A 23,060-nucleotide genomic window follows, 5' to 3' on the forward strand; every position below is an offset into this window, starting at 1 on the left:
TCCTCCTGGGAGAGGCGGTAGGCCCCTAGCTGCATAGGTTCCCCAGTTTCCATAGTAGGAGGAGAGACATAAAGAAATGCACTGGAAGTAGGTGCTTCCTTCTCAGCTCTTCTATCCTTGAAGCATCTATCAATCTTAATAGCCAACTGCATAAGCCTCTCCAGGGAGGTTGGTGAAGGATATTGTACCAGGGAATCCTTAATTTGTTCCGACAACCCTAAACAGAACTGGCTGCGCAATGCTGGGTCATTCCAATCGCTGTCAGTGGACCACCGCCGAAATTCGGCAGAGTACTCTTCAGCAGAGCGCCGGCCTTGCTTTAATGATCGGAGGTGAAGCCACCCGATCCAAGTCGTCATACAGGAGTCCTAAGGCAGTAAATAATGAATCCACTGATCTTAATGAAGGACTGTCAGTAGGCAAGCTGAAGGCCCAGGACTGAGGGTCACCCTGAAGGAGCAATATTACTATACCTACTCTCTGCTGCTCAGAGCCGGAGAAGCGGGGCCGTAGCCGAAAATAAAGTTTACGGCACTCTTTAAAATTACGGAACAAGCTTCTGTCCCCAGAGAAACGGTCCAGTAAATTCAACTTGGGCTCCACGGTAGCTGCCGGAGGGATCTTCGGGTTTCTGGCGGCTTCCTTTTGTGCAGATAAGTGGTGAGAAAGACTTTGGACCATTTGGGGTAAGGTTTGGATTTGGCCAGCCAGCACCTAAGCTGGAGATGGGTTCGTCACGGATTCATCCATGGAATTAAATTCTTCCAGAGTTTTCACTGGCCGGTTATAATGTTATGGCCTACGACCACCTAGATGAGCTTTTAGAACAGATAGGATAGAGATCTTCACCTATAGCAGCCGCCTTTCCCGTAGAGCTTAATATGCTCACAGGTACTCAGATGCCCCCAGGTCTTAGGCTCAGAATAGTAAAAGTTTATCAAAGATGGCCTCAGCGCAGGTGGAATTGGGGGCGCTGGCCCAGGCTGGGGCGGATGGTCAGAAACAGGCCAAAGTCAGGGCACAGGCAAATAGCAGAGTCCAGTATACAAGCCAAACGGTCAGGGCAACTAGCTATGGTTCAGAGTCCAGGTAACATGCAGAGGGTCATACACAGAAAAGCAATCAAAAGGTATACACCAACACAGCACAGGAGCAGGTAATCAAACTGAGTATCAGAACTCGATAAACGGCAGGGAGGCTAAGCCCTCCCTGCCTTAAATACTGATACTGGCCAATCAGGGCTTTGCCCTGTAAACACCCCCAGGCAGTGGTGATTAAATTAAAGGAAGCTTAATTAGCCCGCAGGCTTGGAGATGCGCGCCTGGCTGCCCTGTATTGCCGGGGTGCAAGCTCAGTCATTTCGGTGTCCGGCCGTTGCCATGGCAATGGTTGGGCCGAAGTTAGGAAGTGGCTCCATGATGACCGGGACGCCAGGAGGAGGCAGAAGAGAGCCGCGGCGGTGGCCGTGGCCCCTGCGGCTCCTAACAGCTTTACCCTTATTTCTAAAAACTATTTCACAAATATCGATTTTATATAGTGTAGATCAGGCCTGGGCAAAAAATGTCTCTCCAGGTGTTGTGAAACTGCGAGCCCCAGCATGCTCTGTCGATAGATAGCTGGGAAGGTATAATGTGACACATAGTTTCAGGACAACTAGAGAGCCACAAGTTGGCCAGATATAATGTAGATGCAACATTAAAATATAGGTATGTCTTATCCTTCATATAAGCTGGATAATGCACTTTTAAATGTAAAATAATGCAGACAGGGCAGACGACTGTTTTTAAAAGGCCCCTTTGTTATGTCAGACCTTCATGAAAAATGTATAGTTGAGCAATATATAATTTTACCCATCTCAAACATCATTTACATAATATTAAATGTGATACAACTGTCCCGGTTTAGACAGGACAGTCCCCATATATTCTATGACTGTTAAGAGATATGTCCCACTGAGGAATCAGAGTACCAGCAGTCGGTGTGCGCAGTATTGAAGGGGTGTTTTTAGGGAAGGGGGTTGGAGGTGGCCTACTGCCTTCGAAAAACATCGCACATCCCAGGGTGGGGGGAGCGGCATGCCCCAAATGGGACATGGACATTGCCCTTCTAGTATGACAATGCCCCCTTCTTGTGCACTCTATCCCAAATTGTCTATCAAATATTGGTAGGTTACTACATGTCAAAACATAATTTCTCTAGTCCAGCAATCTAAAATTTAAAATGGATTTTCTGTATTCTGATATAATATATTTACAGTACTGTGAAATATGACTGCACTATATAAATTATGGCTAATAATCATAATAATAATAAACAATAAAAGTAGTAAATTCCCCGCGATGAACATCACAGATTTTCCTGTGTACCTCTAAGGGGTGTAAGAAAAAAATCTGTGATGTTACATTGCCGCAGAGTGCGTTCCAAAAGCACTCCATGGCACAATGCAGGGAACTGTATTTTCCCCTTACATGTCTTTACCCGGGGCTAAATAGCTGGACCCCTGGATTACAGAGGTTCGATCTGTATAAAATGACAATATCTTCAAATTGTGGTTAAAAAGGAAGCACCAGAAAATATCATGAAAATATATATTTTTTTATGAAAATCACCGGCCAACATAAGAATATTGTGCACTAGTAATTCCTAATAAATATTATTTCACTATCACTTTGTAGATGTCCAATCGCTTCCTGTGTGCTTGCAGATATACCTCCCAACTGTTATGATTTACACAGGACAGTCCTGGTTTGAGGGGATAGTTCTGCAATACAGCACATCAGTACTTTTGCTCTTTTTCTACGACAGTTAGGTTATGCCGCACATATCAGCGGCAGGTACCCATGGCACTGAAGACTTGCTTTTATGGGAGGGGCAGGACGTTCATGGATTATTGCTATGCCCCCCATGTAATGTAACCACACCCCGTCTCATGCGCACGTACTGCACTATCCCAATTAAGGCCATTTATGGCTTTAGATTTTTAACCATAGACACAGTTGTCTACGCTTAAAAAACAGGTAACATGAATATAAGTGGTACCAGTTTAGAACTCTCAGTCTCACACAGCACAAAGTGAAGAGATTGTCACTAACTAAATTCATGCTGTTTGGGTGACGGAAGACAGTAAGCAGAGAGGGGGCACTGAATATGTCCAGGCCCGGCGCTCCCATTAGGCAACCTTAGGCAGTTGCCTAGGGCGCCTGGACCTGCAGGGCGCTGCTCCCGCTGACTAGATTTGAAAATCTAGTCAGTGGAGAAAAGTGTGAGAGAGGTGCTGTTTCTTCAATGTCCGCCCGCCCGGGCTGCTCAGCGCATCGTACAGCTGATCACCTGATCACTCACGTCAGTGATCAGGTGTCAAATATTCCCAGCGGCCGCGGCGCCTGTGCTGCAATATATCACACTGTCTTCCACTGGCAGACAGTGTAAATAAAGTTTTGTAATACCCAACACCCCCCTCCCTTCCCAGCATGCATCGGCTGCTCCACCCCTCTCCTTTGTGGTAAAGAAGCCGAGGAGCGGTGGGCAGCCATTAAAGAAGAGCCTCCCAGCCTTCAGGATCCAAAACAGTAAGTATTTATCTTTTTTTGGGGGGTATTATTAAGTTAATTTAATTAATTAAAGTGTGTAGTAAAAAAAAATGTTGGGGGTGGGATTTTTTATTATATGTTCAATTTAAAAACTATGGTGGTTAAAATAATTATTTTATCCACCATAGTTTTTAAATCAAAGATAGAGCATGAAGTTGCAAATAATATACATTTTTCTCCCAAATAGCTTGAAAATTAAATATAGAGCATGAGGTGGAAAATAGTATTTTTTCAATGGTATAAAAATTACTATTTGCAACTCTATATTTGATTTGCAAAATATGCGGTGGAAAAATGACTAATTTTGCACTTCATGCTCTATCTTTGATTTAAACACTATGGTGGATAAAATAATTATTTTATTGGCACCTTATGCTCTATTATTGACTTTCTGCAAGTCAAATATAGAGCATGACGTGCCAATAAAATCATGGTGCAGCAGGGGGGGGACGGGGACAGAGGACATGGTGCTGCAGGGGGGGACAGAGGACATGGTGCTGCAGGGGGCGGGACAGAGGACATGGTGCTGCAGGGGGGGAGAGAGGACATGGTGCTGCAGGGGGGAGGGCAGAGGACATGGTGGTGCGGGGGGGGGGGCAGAGGACATGGTGCTGCAGGGGGGGGGGGGCAGAGGACATGGTCAAGCAGCAGGGGGCAGTATGCTGCAGGGTTGGACATGGTCAAGCAGTGGGGGGGGGGGCAGTGTGCTGCAGGGGGAGCAGTGTGATGGGTCATTCTCACAAGTTTTTGTTCCCATATCTGATACTTGGATACTTCCCCTCTAGAAATCATGTGATTGCCCCTGGATAGCAGTGGAGTCTGGACAACGTTCTCTATGAAACATCACGGCAGCCAGACCGCTGTAGGAGGTAAGGCTTATCTTTTTTTTTTTTTTTACCAAAAGTGAATTGTGTGAGGGTCTGGGAAGTGGGTATTTGGCTTGTCTTTGGGTGGCTGAGGGGGGGGCGTATTTTGACATTTTGCCTAGGGCACTGAGAACCCTAGCACCGGTCCTAAATATGTCCAAAATATTAAAGCAATTTTGCTTTCTCAATAACAAAAACTCAATACGTAACATGGAATTCTTAACATAAGTCTGAATTAAAGAGATATATTTACCCAATTGCATGTCTTTCCAACAGCCTCTGCACTGGAATAGTTAATTTTCCAAGAAATCTCTTGATGATAGGACGACTTTTGGCAAATTTATCTTTTATTTCAACTTCCAAAACATCAGTTAGTAGAGCAACAAAGGAATATTTCTGAATACAAAAAAAATAGTTAGGTTACATAGGGCTTTATGACACTGACATTTTTATTCCATTTGATGTAGTTGTTAATAGAAAATGTTTCCAGAGCAGTACTGAAAGAGGAACTTGTGCGTTGCATACCCAGAGGGTCAACATAGTGATATCTTAAAATTCAGATGTGAAAATGTAGGAGTTTAATTGTGCAGCCTGAAAAATATTTTTTTAATACATTATTATTTTTATTATAGTAGATTTGGAGGCACCATAGTGCTCCGCAGTACAGTAGGGAAAACAGGACATACATAAAAGTGGGACATACTGTATCGACAAAATAAATGCAGACAAAAAAAACAAAGGCTGGGGAGTTTCCTGCTCACAAGAGCTTATATTCTAATTGTAAGAGGACAAAGCTAAAACAAGAGGAGCGAGTGTGGTTCAGAGCGTAGATTGGTAGAGAAAAAAAGAATATATTGAGATTCACATGCACACTTTTGAAATGCAGCTATAGAGTACCTCCATAACAGAATCTTTTTGTGTAAATACATCTTGGATAAGGGTGAGTTTAAGAATAAGTTGAATAAGTGACCTCTGGTGAGACTATCTATAATAGCCGCATATGTCACTAGACAGTTGTCATACAATATTATTTTATTTTTACATGATATCATTATGACAATATTTTTATTAGAAAACCATAACTAGGAACTAGCAATCATCAATGTAAATATTAACAGAGGCGTAGTGTGGACAGGAGCCGAAGGCAGTCTGATGGTCCATCAAGGTCCTCAAACAAATAGATCCAGTCACCGATTGTGAGTTCAGCAATGCTGCTCAGCTTACTGAGCAGCAGAATCTTTCCATTCCAACCCATCCAATAGATGTAAAAAACTGGTTGTAACCTTCAGATGGGACTTTAAAGCAAATAAAAATCTTTGTAAATATGTATCTACAAATGCCGATAAATTACTTGTAAGGCAACCTATTCCTGAAATAATCGGTCTGCCTGGTGGTAATTTCAAATTTTTATGAATTTTGGGAATTGGTAATATGTGGGTATTACCGGATATTTAATGTATATAAAGTTGGAGATATCTCTAGTAATTACTCCATTCAAAAGTGCATCATCAAGAAGAATATTCAATTGCTCTTGGTATGTAGAGGTGGGATCTGTTTTCAATCTACTATAAAAATTAGAATTACTCAGTGACATAATGTTCAATATTTTGCAAAACCACACCACCCCCTTTGTCTGCTGGTTTTATAATGACAGTTTTGTCTGAAATTAGTTTATTTAAAGCTAGTCTCTCTTGTCTTGTCAAATTGTCTCAAAAGAGTTCTTTTTCTGCTCGAGCATAAAGCTATCTAAAATGTTCCATAGTTTTTTTGTAGAAACTTTCCACAAAGGGGCCCTTATATTGGAGAGGGTAGAAGTTAGATTTATTTTTCAGTAGCCTAACTGGGGCAAAGGATTAAACATTATAAACCTCCACAGTTGTTATAGATTGAGAAGTTGTAGATTCTGAGGCAAGGCTTTCAAGTTCTTGTAAAGCTATGCAGTCATCTCTATCTAATAATACTGCCATTATCTTATCCTTTGTATTTTTCAATATTTTGCTAGCAAAATATCTTTTACGACTCAGATTTCTAAAGCTGGGTACACACTACAGAAATTTCGACCAACTTTTTATGCCAAGCAATTTTACATGCAATCGATGGTCCGATCGCTCGGTCCATGGACTGCATACACACTAGCCTTGTTTAGGACGAGAAAGGGTTAGCGACTTTTTACAGCCATGTTGTCGTGAACAATGATTTACATTTCGTACACACTGCAGCGACATTTGCGGGAAATGTACGAGATACCAAAGACATTAGCATAAAGAGGCAGAGCTTTAGCTATAGTTCACTCCCTTAATTTCTATGAAATAGAAGTTTAGTAATATACATTAAATTTAGAAAAACATTTAACTGCTAAAGTGGAATGCAATGAATATTCCCTAATAATAAAACCCCTTCGTATGTAATGGAATGCTCCATTCTCGGCGTGCATCATCGCTGATTGGTCCACAGCAGAAACAAACGCCCATGTCTGTGTGTATAAAATGACAGAGGAACCTGTTTGGCACCGTGGAGCGTCAGATGATTGCGAGTGAGAAAGTGACAGTGGGGGTTGCGGGTGAGGAGAAGATGTCAGTGGGGGTTGCAGCTATGGAGACGGAGACGGAGATAGAGATCACAGTTAGAGAGAAAAGAAAGAATGATCAAGTGGGGCACTCAATTGAACTAAGTATTATGGTTATAATAGATATTTATAAATTCTGTTAAATACTTCTTTATTGTTATTAATTAAAACATTCTAATAGCAAAATATAAAACGTGAATAGTGGATGAAACTGATGGAATATATAAACTGATAAAAGGACAAAACTATTGCCCAACCGCGTTACTGCACCATGTCCACTTATCTTTATTATTGTCTTGAATATCAATTATAAGATTTGCTACAGTGGTTAATCAAATACCTGGTTATTGTATTGTATAACAGTGCTATGTATTTGGTCTCTTATGTTGGGAGTGTAGGCTAAGTATTGAACCTCCTAGGTTGTAAAATCACTACCTTGATGAAATCATAATGGCCCCGTTTTCAATGATATGTCTATCCACTTGGCAATTCAATCTAAGCCTTGATTGAATATATTTATTATCTACCCAACTGTTGGGGCACAGAATGTAGCTCCCAACATAATAACCCCAATCTGCACACAGGTGTGTTTATTACATAAAGTACACTGATTGTTTCATTGCCCAGGAGGCATAACATATGTGGCTAAATTGATCCGTTATAAGCTGTCCTTAATAAGGCTTATTCAGTGACTTTTGTCTCCTCTTATGTATAAGGGTTTAATCCCATTGGCATATCCCCTTTAAATCCTGTATCAAAACCACATTAAGCTATATCAACTAAGTGGGAAACATATAAATGATACCTAGGATATTTGTAGGAACACCACTTCTCCAACGAGGAGAAACCCTGTTCTAAAGCTGTCAGCTGTAACTATTATGACAGGGCTGCTGGTAAAAGAGTAGCCGTATGAGGCTGCAATTCTTACGGGATCAGTATAGTAATCCCCTAGCTATACCAGACCTAAAATATCAGCGTCTAAGTGCATTAGGGACTAGTTCATTTCTAAAGAAATTGGCACATATTTTAAACCTAACAGGATTCGATTGTGTGAACAGTGAACGCGGCGTCCGCCGACGCGCGTTTCGCTAAAAGCTTATTCTAGGCAAGCCGAGGATATGACTTGATTGGCTGTTTATAGTGAGAAGCCCTCCCCTTTGATGACGTGGTCGTTAGTAACGTTGGTGGCAACAGGATTGCTGCCACGCCTCCACCGGATATACGTCTCTGATTGACGGACAGGGGAATGTACAGTATAATACTATTGTTGAAAGGAAATAAAACATCAGAAAACCTATTCAATGGAAGATACTGTAAAACCGCTATGTTACAGATACATAGAAATTAAAAAGAATTACAGCATCAGTAACATTCCTCAGAAAAAGGATTTTCCAGGCTGTTGGAGTATTCATGATCTTATAAATTGGTAAGTATCTAGAGGATTATTCATATGATGTTAAGAGCATACTATTAACGGAATAAATGCATAATTATGGAAACAGGTTAACTTTGCATGTATATAAAGGTGCTTGCTAAATTATTTCTGTATGTAAAATCTTGTCAATTGAAAATATATTAATGCTTATTCGTATACGTGAGATCTTATATATTAAGAAAATATCAGATAATTGGTCATGTATGTAAGATCTTATATACTGAGAGAACAACATTATTATCGTCCCATATAGATACGTTCTATTGATACAGCCACTTTCTTCAAAATTAAAGATCCCAATTTGTTGAGATCAGGTTTGTACACTGAAATTAAAGTATATTATGGACCAAAGTTGTAATAAATTCATATTATATGACAGATCTATTCAGGGTTAGCATTCTATTACCTCTTATCCCATATCATTCCCTTGCTACTTGTACAAATATATACTTATAAACTAAAAAATATAGTATTGTTGGTTAATTAGGGTCAGGAAAAATGGTTTGTGATGATTAGATTTCTAAAGGTGTAAAGTGATGAAAAAAATTGTTGGGTTGCGGAAATTTGGACCAAGATCTATAGCTTGGATTATACGTGAGAAATGGCATGAGTGAAAAAACCAAATAAATATTGTGATTAAATTACAATAAGATAGTAATACTGGGGTGTATTGACCTATATTGTGCTACACAATTCAAAAATGACTGAATTAGGAAAGACGGTCCTTAGGGGACCGAGATTAAAATAAATTCTTAAACCACCAACTGAAAACAATGACCTACAGTGAACTAAAGTGTATGCTGCCTTTTAAATTAGTATAGTTATGATTGTATTGGATTATAGTATCTATATTGTCTTATAATAGTCATTATAGACGGAGATAGAGTCAGAGATGGTGCTGGAAGGGCCAAAAAATGTTGGAAAAGCTAAGGTGGGAAATGGAGATACTCGAGAAGAGGAAAGAGCAAATCCAATGAGCCCAAGAGAGGTGGAGATGATGGTCAAAGTACTGGACCAGGACGACAACGACATTAAAAAAGGTCAGTAGCAGATGTAGTGTAGATGTAGTGTCACATAAAGCAATGTAAAATGCTAATTTATAACTATATATAATTTTTTATGTCAGAACGAAGATTTAATGGTGAGAAGGCCTGTTTAGATACCACTGATACCACTAATGTTAGCAAACAAGGAAAAATTGAACAAGAAAAATATACTAAAGAAGTTCTACACGAAGGTATTTCAGTGAACATGTGTAGACATGTAAATGCTTTGGGCACATACCTGTACCGTTATAATAACCAAATTGGCGCCCGTTTTCCAGAATGTATGGAGGTTAAGCCCGCTATTATTGCGATTTCGCCACAGGGACCAAAATATAAATATAAACTGATCTCGAGCAGTGTGAAAGGTGAGAAAATTAGAATATTTATGTCGTAGAATATAAATTACAGATATCGAAGTTAAATGATAAACATTTTTTATTTCCTTGTTTCGTAGATAAAGAAATCAAATGGAATAGAGACGACATCAAGACCTGTTCTGCCACAAACCAGTAGCACCTTTAAGAATACCTTAAAAATAATACTCTGCAGTATTCAGCTCTCTGATTGGTATGGGCGCTCTCACTTCTCATGCGGATCTTTCTGATAGCTGTGTGTGTTAAAATTTTTGTACCTTTTTCTTGCAATAAAAATGTTGCTTGAACACTGTGTGTTTTATTCTGGGTAATTCACAATTATAAGTTAATAAAGGTTAATATAGTCCCAACAAATTTCTAAGCTCTACAGGCGCTTTTAAGTGCAAAAAAAACATAGAAAAGTGACAATAGTGAAAATTTCGTATACTCAGTACATAGGATGGCAGCTCCCAATACATTCAACACCTATCTGCAGGTATCAGCCTAATAAAATACAAAAAGAGAAAGGGGCGACAACATAGTGCATTAAATGCATATCATCAACATATTCCACATGTGTGCAATTCCCGTACCAGAAGATCATATATCAATAGCCTGGTATATGTGCTCATAAACCTTCAGTTAGGTGCTGTCTGTTGCGGACCGCTGAAGTAAAACGTCCTATCTCCGGCAGATGCACCTCCCAAAATAATAGCACCACTCCGGAATAACTACAACTCAGAAAACGCCAATATAGTATAATACCATCACAAGAAGTGAAATTGATAAGAGTTTTAATAAAAAAGAGGCAACAAAGCCTCACACTGCGGCTTATATATATTATGCTCGTACATAAAACAAGAAAAAAACAGCTTATCTGTCCAGTTTCTCGTGCAATAATGAAACAGCATGCAAGGCAAAGATTACTTAACATACATCTCATACATATGCAAATAGAGTGGGTGTGACTACCACAATAGGGTTATTAGTACCATACAACACAAGCATTCCTATCTAATACATGAAACTCCTATCTATACAAATGATACTCCATACATAGTATGTAACAATTACAATAGAGAGTAAAAACAGTAATATAAATATGTCATAATGACTACTAACACAGATGGAATATATACATTAATGATAATACCAATAATAAATCCAATAATAAATCAGATAACAGAGCACATCATATACATGATATCCCTAACTACCCATCATACAACAGAAGTTACCTACAAAGAGAGGAGACAGTTCGTAACATATCAAGTAGGGACATCTCATAAAAAACACATTAGATGAGAAAAGATGTCATTTCAAACGCTTCATTTAAGCCTTTCGGTGCTAGAGTGTCAAGTCTATAGACCCAATACATTTCTCTACTACTCAGTTTCTTAGCCAAATCTCCACCCCGTGCACCCAGCACCACGTGTTCAATACCTTTAAACCTTAAACCACTCGGGTCTGCATTATGAGATGTAAGGAAGTGTCTAGAAACAGTATGTAATTCAGACTTATTTTTAATAGCCCTCACATGTTCCTGGAGGCGGCGCAATTTTAAAGCCGTTTTTGTTTTTCCTACATATGCCTTTCCACAGGGGCATTCTAACAAATAGATGACCGAGGTGGTTTTACAATCAATTTGGTCTTGAATTTTAAATTCTCTTTGATGTGAGGAGTCCATGAATGTTTTATTCTGAGCGGATAATAATCTACACATGTTACAGTTGTTACACTTGTAAGCACCTTTCCTTAATTTATCTAAGAAGGTTCCCTTAGTACCCTTCGCATCTCTCAGAAGACTAGGTGCTAAAAATGACTTCAAATTTTTTGTTTTCTTGAACACAATATCCGGTTTTTGTGAAACGACAGAACCTAAAACTGGATCCATAAGAATCAATTTCCAATGCTTGTTTAAAACTGATTTAATCCTCTTTTCGTCCCTACTGAATTCTGTAATGAATGGAACAATATAATTTTTCCCTTTCTCATTTTCATTTTTATTTTTATATACCAACATATCTTTTCTCTCTACATCATCAGTTTTGGATAACGCATCCAAGATAATCTGATCAGGATAACATCTTTCTTTGAATCTTTCAACATAAACACGTGATTGTTCTTTATATATAGTTTCATCAGAACAATTCAGTTTGACACGGTTGAACTGAGATCTAGGGATATTATTTTTCCACTTAACAAGATGACAGCTATCATAATGCAGGTAGCTGTTTGAATCCACTTCTTTGAGGTTAATATAGCTTTAATAGGTTATAAAGGTATAAGTGTATGAAGAGTAAATATGAATACATTGCCATCATAGACGCAAAGGGTAATAACACACGTGCTTTACACAAGTGTAATGGTCTGCAGCCAGACAGGTGCAATATACATTGTGTCTCCTCCTGTCTCTCGGCCATCTCATCTTGGATGTCCCAACCCTCTCTAAACTCAATATTTCCAGGACCGAGCTTAGTCTTCCACCCTGCCAGGACTCTCCCACCCCCCCTCTCTATTTCTGTTAATAATACTACCCTCGTTTCTGTCCCCCAAGTCAGATGCCTTGGGGTCATCTTTGATTCCTCCCTCTCATTCAAGCCTCACATTCTGTCCCTCTCAAAATCCTGCTACTTCCACCTTTGGAATATATCTAACATACATCCCTTTCTCACCACGGCAGCCACGAAAACCCTTGTTCACTCGCTTGTTATCTCTCGCCTTGACTACTGTAACCTCCTTCTCTCTGGCCTACCTGATTCTCGCCTTGACCCTCTTAAGTCTATCCTCAATGCTGCTGCCCGCCTCATTTTTCTCTCTCGCCGCTCTGTATCTGCAGTCTCCCTCCAACAGTCACTACATTGGCACCCCATACCCTACAGAATTAAATTTAAACTCCTCACCTTTAAAGCTCTTAGTCAATCTTCCCCTCCATACATCTCCAATCTCATCTCTACCTGCACTCCTACCAGCCCCCTCCGCTCTGCCTGTGACCGCCGCCTCACTACTTCACTGATCACCTCCTCTCACTCTCGTCTTCAGGACTTTGCCCGGGCTGCTCCCCTACTGTGGAACGATCTTCCACGTTCCATCAGGTTAGCATCTACTCTCAAAGGCTTCAAGCGTGCCCTTAAGACTCATTTCTTTATTCAAGTCTATCAGTCCTCCTCCTAACTTCCTTGTCCTGGCTCTCTCCCCCAGTTAGTACCACCCTATTTGTGTCTCCCACTTCCCTTTAAGATGTAAGCTCTCATGAGCAGGGCCCTCTTTCCTTGTGTGCTTCATCCTCTGTACCTCTTGGCCTGCATCGCTAGCCCTGTTTTCATAAGCATTGGCCTTCTTCTCGCTGATTTCTACCATCCCTTTCATTATCTGTCCCATATATAATCTGATTTGCTTTACCCTGTCACCTGTGTTTGTATATATTTTTGTATCATGTTGTGTCTTGGTTCTGTTTTCTGTATATGTAATGTACGGCGCTGCGGACCCTTTGTGGCGCCTTATAAGTCAAAGATAATAATAATAATAAAGGTTAGGCTTAGGTGCTGGGGCAAATTCAAATCCCTTTCTAGAAGTCTAGTTTCATAGGGGGTCAGTATCTTTGAGGAAAGATTGAATATTCCCTTATTTATATTAATCTTACATTCTTGGATCTGTTGGGTGGTCCCTCCTCTGCATCCTCTACTTCTAGCTCTTGATTTCTTTTCATGATTGGTGGATTTCGACAATGAATTTTTTGGGGGTATGTTGACATGGAAACTCGACTTTTCTCTAAAAAATCAAGAGACATCATTATCTTGCCATCCAGATAATCCATCCAATAATTTTGATCTCTTTGGCCTTGCTCCCTTTTGTTGAAAGTTTTGAGAGTCCTCATGTCCCCCCCTTGTCTTTCTAATAACATGTACCTATTTTAATGTGTATAGTCACTAAATTGATTCTTTTGGACATCTTTATTATTATTGATTCTTGAATTGTATTTATCCTCCCTTGAGGAGGAAACTCATGGCTTTTTGAATTCAAAGTTACCTCTCTCCCTTATTCTCCGTGTATAGGGGGTTTGATTATGAGGATCAAACGTGACCAAACCCTCTGTCCCGCTGCCAGGGACAGACATGCTGGGAGGTATAGAGAAACACAGGTTTATTGACATGGCATCCTAAAGCACACTGTGAAAACTACACATCCCAGCATGCTCTATTCTTTATGACATATTCACAAAGCGACCAAGTTTATTAGAAGCATGACAGAAGAATCAATTTGTGAGCTGTATATGAACTGATGAGGATGAGTGAAGTTTTATTGTGCTTGCAAATATGTGGAAGCAACAGGTGCTAGAATACTTTTCATTGCAAGGACAGCTAGTGGCATTACTATGAAATACAGATTTATAACAATTGTTGAGATGTAGAGGTTTTTTTATTAACCATGATAAGTTTCTATTCTCTCTCCTAATTACAAACTTATAATATATAAGTGATCAGTTAATAAACTATTATTTTTAATTGTTGCACAGGGATTTTTATATGCCTGTTTTTTATAGGTTAAAAATTCAATGAGGTCAACTCAATAGCTGGCATGTGCTCCTAGGATCAGAACTTCTCTGGGAAACAAATTATATGGGTCCAAATTGTTCAAAATAATGATAATATATGTAGTGTTTATATTAACCCAATTTATTATCAGTATAAACTTACCCATTGGCTGAACAGAAGCACAATTTTTTTTACAGTTGTAAGGCAAACTTATGGTACATAATGGTGAGCTTGCTTATTTTGTCAAGGTGGACCAAATTAGAGTAGGGCCCTAACTATCCGTCCGTGTGATAGTGTATAATGCAGTATGTGCGTAGTGTAAGTTTCGAAGTGTTTCTTATTTTATTACTTTGCATAATTTTATAACTCCTGCCTCCTGTTTTCCTATTGACTCACAGAACTTGCCTTGCTAGCGCCGAGACTAATGTGCAGAGTATGATTGCTATATGCAGGAAGAGGCTCTCAGTACTACACATTTTTGTTTTGCTTTCTATTTTCTGCTGATTGGGTAATTGAGTGGGTAATTTAAAAAATGTATACATTTTCCAAAAATGGCACAGTGCACCACATTACTGGGCAGTAAATAACAATAATGCAGAAATAAAGTGTAGACCATTCTGAAGAGTTTTATACCAATGTCCAACAGGATAACTATAGAATCAGACACCCTTGGTAAAAAGCATTTTTAATTAGGTGTAAGTTTTGCTTGAAAGCAGGCCTGTCCAACCTGCGGCCCTCCAGATGTTGTGAAACTACAAGCCCCAGCATGCTTTGCCAGTAGACAACCTGTCGATAGCTGGAAGGCAGGGCCGGATTTACCACTAGGCAACCTAGGCACCTGCCTGGGGCCTAGCGGCTCTCTGGGGGCCCTGATGGGGGGGGGGGACAAGAAAGGGAAAAAAATAAAAAAAAATTGGCCCCTCCCCCGATTCACGGCACCCCCCCCCCCAATCGGGGGAGGGGCTGGTGTTAGAGCTAGGATTAGAGGCTTAGGCACCTTCCCACATCACAGGGTCATGTGACCACAACGGTCACATGGTACACAGTGAAGGCGGGCTAATGGAACTGTATGGATGTCAGTGCAGGAGCTGCTGCAATTCTGTCTGTTCCTGGAGTCACTCGTCTAGAAAAAGGTAAGAGGAGGGGTAATGTGTCAGGGAGCTAGTGTGTGTGTGTGAGATGAAAGCTGCAGTTTAAGAGGGGGGCATGTGTGACTCTGCAGGGCAGAGAGGGGCATGTGTGACACTGCAGGGCAGAGAGGGGGCATGTGTGACACTGCAGGGCAGAGAGGGGACATGTGTGACACTGCAGGGCAGAGAGGGGACATGTGTGACGCTGCAGGGCAGAGAAGGGACATGTGTGACGCTGCAGGGCAGAGAGGTGGCATGTGTGATGCTGCAGGGCAGAGGGGGGGCATGTGTGACGCTGCAGGGCAGAGAGGTGGCATGTGTGATGCTGCAGGGCAGAGAGGGGGCATGTGTAATGCTGCAGGGCAGAGAGGGGGCTTGTGTGACGCTGCAGGGCAGAGGGGGGGGGGCTTGTGTGAGTGTGAAGCTGCAGGAGACAGGGGGGGCATGTGTGTGTGTGTGAAGCTGCAGGGCACAGGGGGGGCATGTGTGATGGAAGCTGCAGGGCATAGGGGGGGCATGTGTGGCTAAAGGTGCTGTGCAGAAGGGGCATGTGTGAAGGTGCTGGGCAGGGGGGGGCATGTGAGTTAGAAGTCTGTTCCCCACACGGCCCCTCCTCAGCCAACAATACCCTTACAGCACTCTCTATCTTTTCTTTGATATTCCCCATGATACGTGCTCATTATCTATTCCCTCACATGACCCGCTGCCTCAATCCTGACACCTCTTACCTCAAAATGAAAAGAGGCACCCTTTATATTAATATAATATGTGTGTGAGGGGCCAGTGTATGTATAACATGAGTGTGTGAGGGGCCAGTGTATGTATAATATGTGTGTGTGAGGGGCCAGTGTATGTATAATAGGTGTGTGTGAAGGGCCAGTGTATGTATATTATGTGTGTGTATGAGAGGCTGTTTGTGGGAGGGAAATATGTTTATTTTTTAAATGGTAACACTATTAATTTAATGTTGGAGCTGGTTGGAGGGAAATAGGTCTATTTATTAAATGTGCATGCTATTAATTTAATTTTTTGGTTGGAGGGAGGTCTACTTATAAAATGTGGGTGCTATATTGATTTAACACTGGGGCTGGTTGTAGTTTACTAAATTCTGTGTACCCATTTTTTTTTCCAAATAGGGCCTCCAACATTCCAGGATCTAGACAAGCAGCAGCTGATCTAAAGAACAGGTAGGAGAGAGCAGGGCAGTCTGCCAACTATACTGAATCTGGTGGGATTTATATTATGAGGAGGTCTGACTTGTTTAAATGTTGCACTATGGGATTCATGCAGAAGACTGACATATTAACATAATTATTGCATTCCAGCGCTTTTTCATGTTTCTGTAGGTAGAGGGCTGCAGTCAGTAACTGTAGTGACGGACGATCTGTGACGTGGTAGTGATAGGAGACTGCTGTTTTTTTTATTACTGGGCTTGCTAACCATGAACTGCAGTTTCTTGACATGTTAATTATGATTAATACCTAAGTTTAGTTAAAGATAAAGTACAATTTGTGTGAATTGAAAGGTAAGCAGTGGTGGAAGTGGGTTGTATATGGTAGTAGGCCATACCGCTACCTCTTGTACTGCCTTCATTGTAAAATAATAAAATTCCATTCATATGTTTACATTCTCATTACATTTTTCATAACGCCACTTCTAAACTTCCACTTCGACCACTGAGCTTAATATTCATCATATGGAGTATATGACCAGCATAATTCAAAATTCTGGTAGATCCTTTGACAAAATATGGGGTCCATGGACATTATTCTTTAACTGCTGGGACCACAGTGTGATGCAGTGTAATGATAAAGGAGGGCACAGTGTGATGAGAGGGACAATAATGAGGGGCCGCATGGTGATGCAGAAGGAGCAGCGTGATGTGCGGCGGCACATAGTTTACCCTTCTACTTAACTATAGGAGTATATGCTATGCTTAAAAAAATATAATGCTATGGATTGTTTCAGGGAGGTGGGGGGCTGGGGGGGTCGTGGTGGGGACGGGGTGGCAAAACCAATATCTTGCCTAGGGCATCATGAGGTCTAAATCCGGCTCTGCTGGAAGGGCATGCTGGGACTTGTAGTTTCACAACATCTGGAGGGCCGCAGGTTGGACAGGCCTGCTTTAAAGCATCCTTAATCCCTTCCTCCGTTCCATATGAGCTTTTCAGCCGCCGGAAGTTTCTTAGCCTCAAGTATCATCGATATGTGGCCGATGGGAGCAGTTCTCCAGTCCACCATAATGACTGATTATTAGTGCTGCAAGGAAGGAATATAATTGAGGGAAGTTAATGTTGAGCATGAGGGGTTTAGTTATGATGATGCTTTGATTATGAGGGTGAACTGGTACAAAATTGTAATGGAGTTAATTATGGTGAATGAGTTATTTTTATGAGTCTTGGGGAAGTAATGAGATGTTTAATGAATATGATTGAATTAATTGATAATGTATGGTTTAATTAATGATGGGAATGAGAGGAATTTCAGTAAATAGAAAACAAAAGTGCATTCATACCACTGATCTATTTGTAATAGATAGCTCCTTTACAATGTGAGCCAGCTAGTTCCCTCTTTCAAATAATGTGCCCCCTTAGTAACTACTGATGTGTAGAATCCTGCTTTTTGCCGTTTGGATTGGTGCCAAATCAAGAATCACAAAGTATTTTTTTGCTGGTTAATATTTTAGTGTACTTTGAATTTGCCCCTACATACTGGCTACAACGTGTCCTCTGCAATCTTTGGGAGGAGGGGCATGGATCCTATCTACACCTCTGAATATTAAAGCATGTGTCTTGCACACCTCTTCCTGTTTCTTCTTATAGCATGTAGCTGCCATCTATTGAGATCACGCTATATGCAGTTTGTGAAGGATATTCCTCCTAGCCACCCTCTATGCATTTCTGTGTGTTTACTGGATTAAGGGTACGAGGAAGGATATATTTATCCATATATTTTATGAAAAATTAGTTGCCCTCATATTTACATCTAAAAACACAATACAAAGATTGGATGAAGTGTCACAACAAGTATTTGTGATGTTATTAATTAGTAGGAGTCAGGTTCTAAAAACGCTAAGGCCGATTCCTTGCCTCGAAGCCTAGGATTCAGGGTTTTAGCGGTCTGGATGTATTGGAGGTTTTTATGGTCCGTGAAGATGGTGATGGTATGAGTAGCTCCCTCTAACCAATGTCGCCATTCCTCCAGTGCCAACTTAATGGCCAACAATTCACAAATGCCGACATCGTAATTACATTCGGCAGACAAAAATTTCTTAGAAAAAAATGCACAAGGATGTAATTTTTTGCTCCTTGGGTCTTTCTGAGAAAGGATGGCGCCAGCACCGATATCTGAAGCGTCCACCTCTACAGAGGTGGAGAGCCAATGCAAAATCATAAAGTCACTTACCATGCTGTTGCACAATGCATCACAATTTACACGAGAAATACAAAATTGACATGAAAAATTTCCTTATGTAAAATTTCCCGTGTGCAAAAAAATAATATACAGTGGAAAAGAATCTGCCATCATTGCTAGATTAGTGTGCTCTTTATGCCTTTAATCAAGCAATTATTTGTGTGTGATTTCCCAATATCTCTTGGACTTGTCTGTTCTACAGTACAGACCTTTGGCTTAAATTCTCTGCCTCATCCAACCGTACTAAGCATACGGTTATTTTGTCTAGCCATTTGAAGTCGGGCACTAGCTCTTAATCAAGAAGCGGGGCCCAAGCTGCTGAAAAAAAGGCAACCAAACCTCAAAAAGAAAGAAGTTAAAGCCCTGACCACGAACGTTGTGGAAATAGAAAAAAAACCAGTGTCAAAAAAACCAAATAAGTGCGGCTGTCAAGATGGCACTCTGACACCCCAGCTGCTGTAGGTAATTCATATTTTCAATTATTTTAACTTCTCACTAGCAGGACCCTTTCTACTCCTGACTTCTTGCCCGTTCCTACCACATACACCTATGTGTCCTTGTATTATGCCTTTTATTAGTTCTATACCTTGCATTTGCTATTTTACGTAATATGCTGAATTTCTAGATATGATTGCATTTTGCTTGGTGGTCATCAACATCATATAGTCAATGTTCTATATGTTCTGTTATTATTATATGTTCTACATGGTCTATTATTATTATTACTATTAGAATTATTATTATATGTTCTATATTTTCTATTATTATTATTATTAATATTTTCTATTATTATAATAATAATAATAATAATAATAATAATAATATATGTTCCATTATTATTATTATTATTATTATTATTATAATTTCTATATGTTCTATTCCCCTGCCTTTTGCAGATTGATTCTTTTGCAGGGGGATGTCCCCCATGGGGCTTTAGCAGTAACCAGTCCAGTCTATAATACTGGTGCTGGTTACTTTATTTAGGGGGACATTGTTAATCACATCAACACATATTATTTCATTAAGAGGAGAGCGGGCAGAGAGGGAAGAGTGGGCAGAGAGGGAAGAGAGTGAAAATATTCCAGCTGCTGCCTAATGACAAATTATAAGGGAATTTTCAGCCCTTTACAGTAATTAAGCAAACGAAACAGATAGAATCAGGTGCTGCTGCAGCCTTAAAGGTTAATAGCAAAAGTATTGATGAAATATATGAGTAAATAGAACAAAAAATATATATGTATATTAGGGTGATTCCATCTCAAATGGTTAATTATTTTTTTTCATACTTCTCCAACCCATCATTCGGTTCCACTTGGTATACTGACATTGAATCATACATATATTTTTTATTCAGTGCATATTTCCAACTTGCACAAGATAGTCAAAGTTTGATGTTATACAATTTTCCACAATATCAGATGCAGTGATTTTGCCAATACCCAATTTATGTTAAGTATATGCATTATAAATATTTAAATTAATGCTGTATAATTACAGGAACAAATAGAAATGAACATTAATAACCTAATGCACTGCAGTCATGTCAATGAGTGATAATATGGGAGATATTCATTGTTATTACCGTGTTTCCCCAAAAACGGGTTGACAGGCTCCCTATTTCGGTTTCAGGACAGCATGTAATAAAGCTGCTCTCAGTTCCGAAACTTCAGGATGGAACCGCAAAAACTATGGTTAAGACAATGAGTGGAAGCAATAGATGAGTGGGGATTGCAGGACAACATCCAAGGGCTATATTTTGATACCACAGCATCTAACACTGGAGTGAAAGGTGGAGTATGTGTGTGTTAGGAACTCCCAAGTCAGTACAGTGAAACTCGGGAACTACTCAGAAGGCCAGGTGTTCGCTGGAGCCCCTAGTGGTGGGGACAGACTGGGCTGCGGGCCGACCGAGGGTCGAGTAGCGTATACTGACTTAAAGGAGTTTCCCAGGAGTGATTGGTGGACGGTATATAAGAGAAATCCAAGGTCAAAAGGTCACAGGCACAGATGCAATATCCAAGGGCAAGCGAAGGGTCAAACTCACAGGCAAAGAAGCAAAATCCGAATTACAGGCAAAAGGTCAAGGTCAGAAGAGAAGGTTCACAGGTCCAATAACAAGCAGGGGTCAAACACGGGTGGTCAAATCTAAGGTAGCAAGAACCTAAACGGATAGTACAAGCAGGCAGCAGGACTGAGGACAGAACGCTATAACCGGCAATGAGGCATCAGCCCTCATTGCCTTAAATGCAGCCCAGAGCCAATCACAAACAGAGCCACAGTTGCAGACTAATTGCCAGATACTAAAAGGTCAATCAGGGCATAGCTCTGAATCTCACACCTGCATGCTAAAGACTGCTAATTCAGCCACAGGCTGAATCTAACTATTAGTCCCTAATGCGCAGGCGCGCCTGGCTGCAGCGACGCTGCCCGGCCGTTGCCTTGGCAACGGTCGGGAGCTGGAAGGAAGTGACGTCCCGGTCGTCATAGCGAAGGCCGGGACGCTGGGACAGACAGGATGCGAGCCGCGGCGGCTGTGAGTACCGCCGCGGCTCGTGATAGTACCCCCCCTTGAGGAGGGGTTAAGGAACCCCGACATCCAGGTTTTGTAGGAAACTTTCTAAAAAACTCTTTGATGAGCCTTCCAGCATGAAGGCGCCTCTGTGGTATCCAAGAACGCTCCTCAGGGCCATAACCCTTCCAATGTACGAGGAATTGAACTTGGCCTTGAACCTTCCTTGAGTCAAGGATTTTTTCGATAATATATTCGTGGTCCCCGTTCACCATCAGAGGCCTGGGCCTGTTAGAGCGAGACCGATTAAACTTGCTGGGAGCAGCGACTTTCTTTAGAAGCGAACAATGAAAGGTCGCCGGTATTTTTAAGCAAGTGGGTAGTTTTAATCTAAATGCCACTGGATTAATTTTCTTCTCAATTGGAAACAGTCCAATGTATCGGGGCCCCAGCTTCCTACAAGGTTGTCGCAACTTGATGTTCCGTGTAGATAACCAAACCTGATCTCCCACTTTCAGTGAACAAGGTCTACGGTGACGGTCAGCGAAGATCTTGGATTTTCGAGAAGCGTGACCTAGTGCAACGTGCACCTTTTTCCAGACGGACCTTAACCTGGCCGTAAAAGCAGGCGTTCCGGAATCCCCACAGGGAACAGTAGTAGAAAATGAGTTGGATTTTGGGTGAAACCCGAAGTTGCAGAAAAACGGGGATGTATGAATAGTGGAATGGCAGGAATTATTGTACGCAAATTCTGCCCAGGGCAAGAGAGAGGACCAGTTGTCGTGGAATTTAGACACATAGATGCGCAGAAACTGTTCCAGAGCTTGGTTTGTCCTCTCTGTCTGTCCATTCGACTGAGGATGATATGCTGAGGACAGGCTGATAGAGATCCCAATGGAATTACAAAAGGCTTTCCAAAACCGGGCAATAAACTGGGATCCTCGATCTGATACGATATCTTCCGGAGTCCCATGAAGACGAAAAATATGCGTCAAAAACAAGGTGGCCAGGGTTCTGGCATCCGGCAACTTGGGCAAAGATATAAAATGTGCCATCTTACTGAACCGGTCGACAACTACCAGGATGGTGTTATGTCCTGCGGATACTGTTAGGTCGACAATGAAATCCATCGACAAATGAGTCCAAGGCCTGCTCGGCGCCGGCAAGGGTAACAATAGCCCAGAAGGACGATTCCTATCCGTTTTGTTTTTAGCACACTCAGGACAAGCCCGAACATAATTCTCCACATCGTCTGACAAAGTGGGCCACCACAACCAACGAGAAAGAACCTCAATAGTCCTACGGATTCCCGGATCGCCAGCAGAGTGGTTGTTGTGACCTTCAATGAGAACAGATTTCCTTAAATGTACTGGAACAAATAATTTGTTGACCGGTGTCTGAACTGGAGCGATTCTCTGGAAACGCCGGATAGTTGCCCCTAGATCCTGGGTGAGTCCAAGATGAACAGTAGTTGTAGGAACAATAGGCAACGGTTCAGGAGACTGAGGATGATGGGCCAAAAAACTTCGAGACAAGGAATCGGCCTTAGCGTTTTTAGAACCTGACGGAATGTAATAATGAAGTTAAATCTGGTGAAAAATAAGGCCCAGCGGGCC

The 23,060-nt window shown here is 41.1% G+C and overlaps 1 protein-coding gene across 3 annotated transcripts in view; it reads right to left on the bottom strand.

Moving 5' to 3' along the window:
• Positions 1–23,060, bottom strand: part of HECW2 (HECT, C2 and WW domain containing E3 ubiquitin protein ligase 2) — a 423,985-nt gene that overhangs the window by 141,966 nt on the left and 258,959 nt on the right. For all 3 annotated transcript variants that reach the window (XM_075179947.1, XM_075179946.1, XM_075179948.1), the window contains one exon: positions 4,710–4,852. In XM_075179947.1, the coding sequence (XP_075036048.1) occupies positions 4,710–4,852 (143 nt within the window). The remainder of the gene's footprint in view (positions 1–4,709; positions 4,853–23,060) is intronic.

Source organism: Mixophyes fleayi, chromosome 7 (assembly GCF_038048845.1).
Source record: "Mixophyes fleayi isolate aMixFle1 chromosome 7, aMixFle1.hap1, whole genome shotgun sequence".
Taxonomy (NCBI): domain Eukaryota; kingdom Metazoa; phylum Chordata; class Amphibia; order Anura; family Limnodynastidae; genus Mixophyes; species Mixophyes fleayi.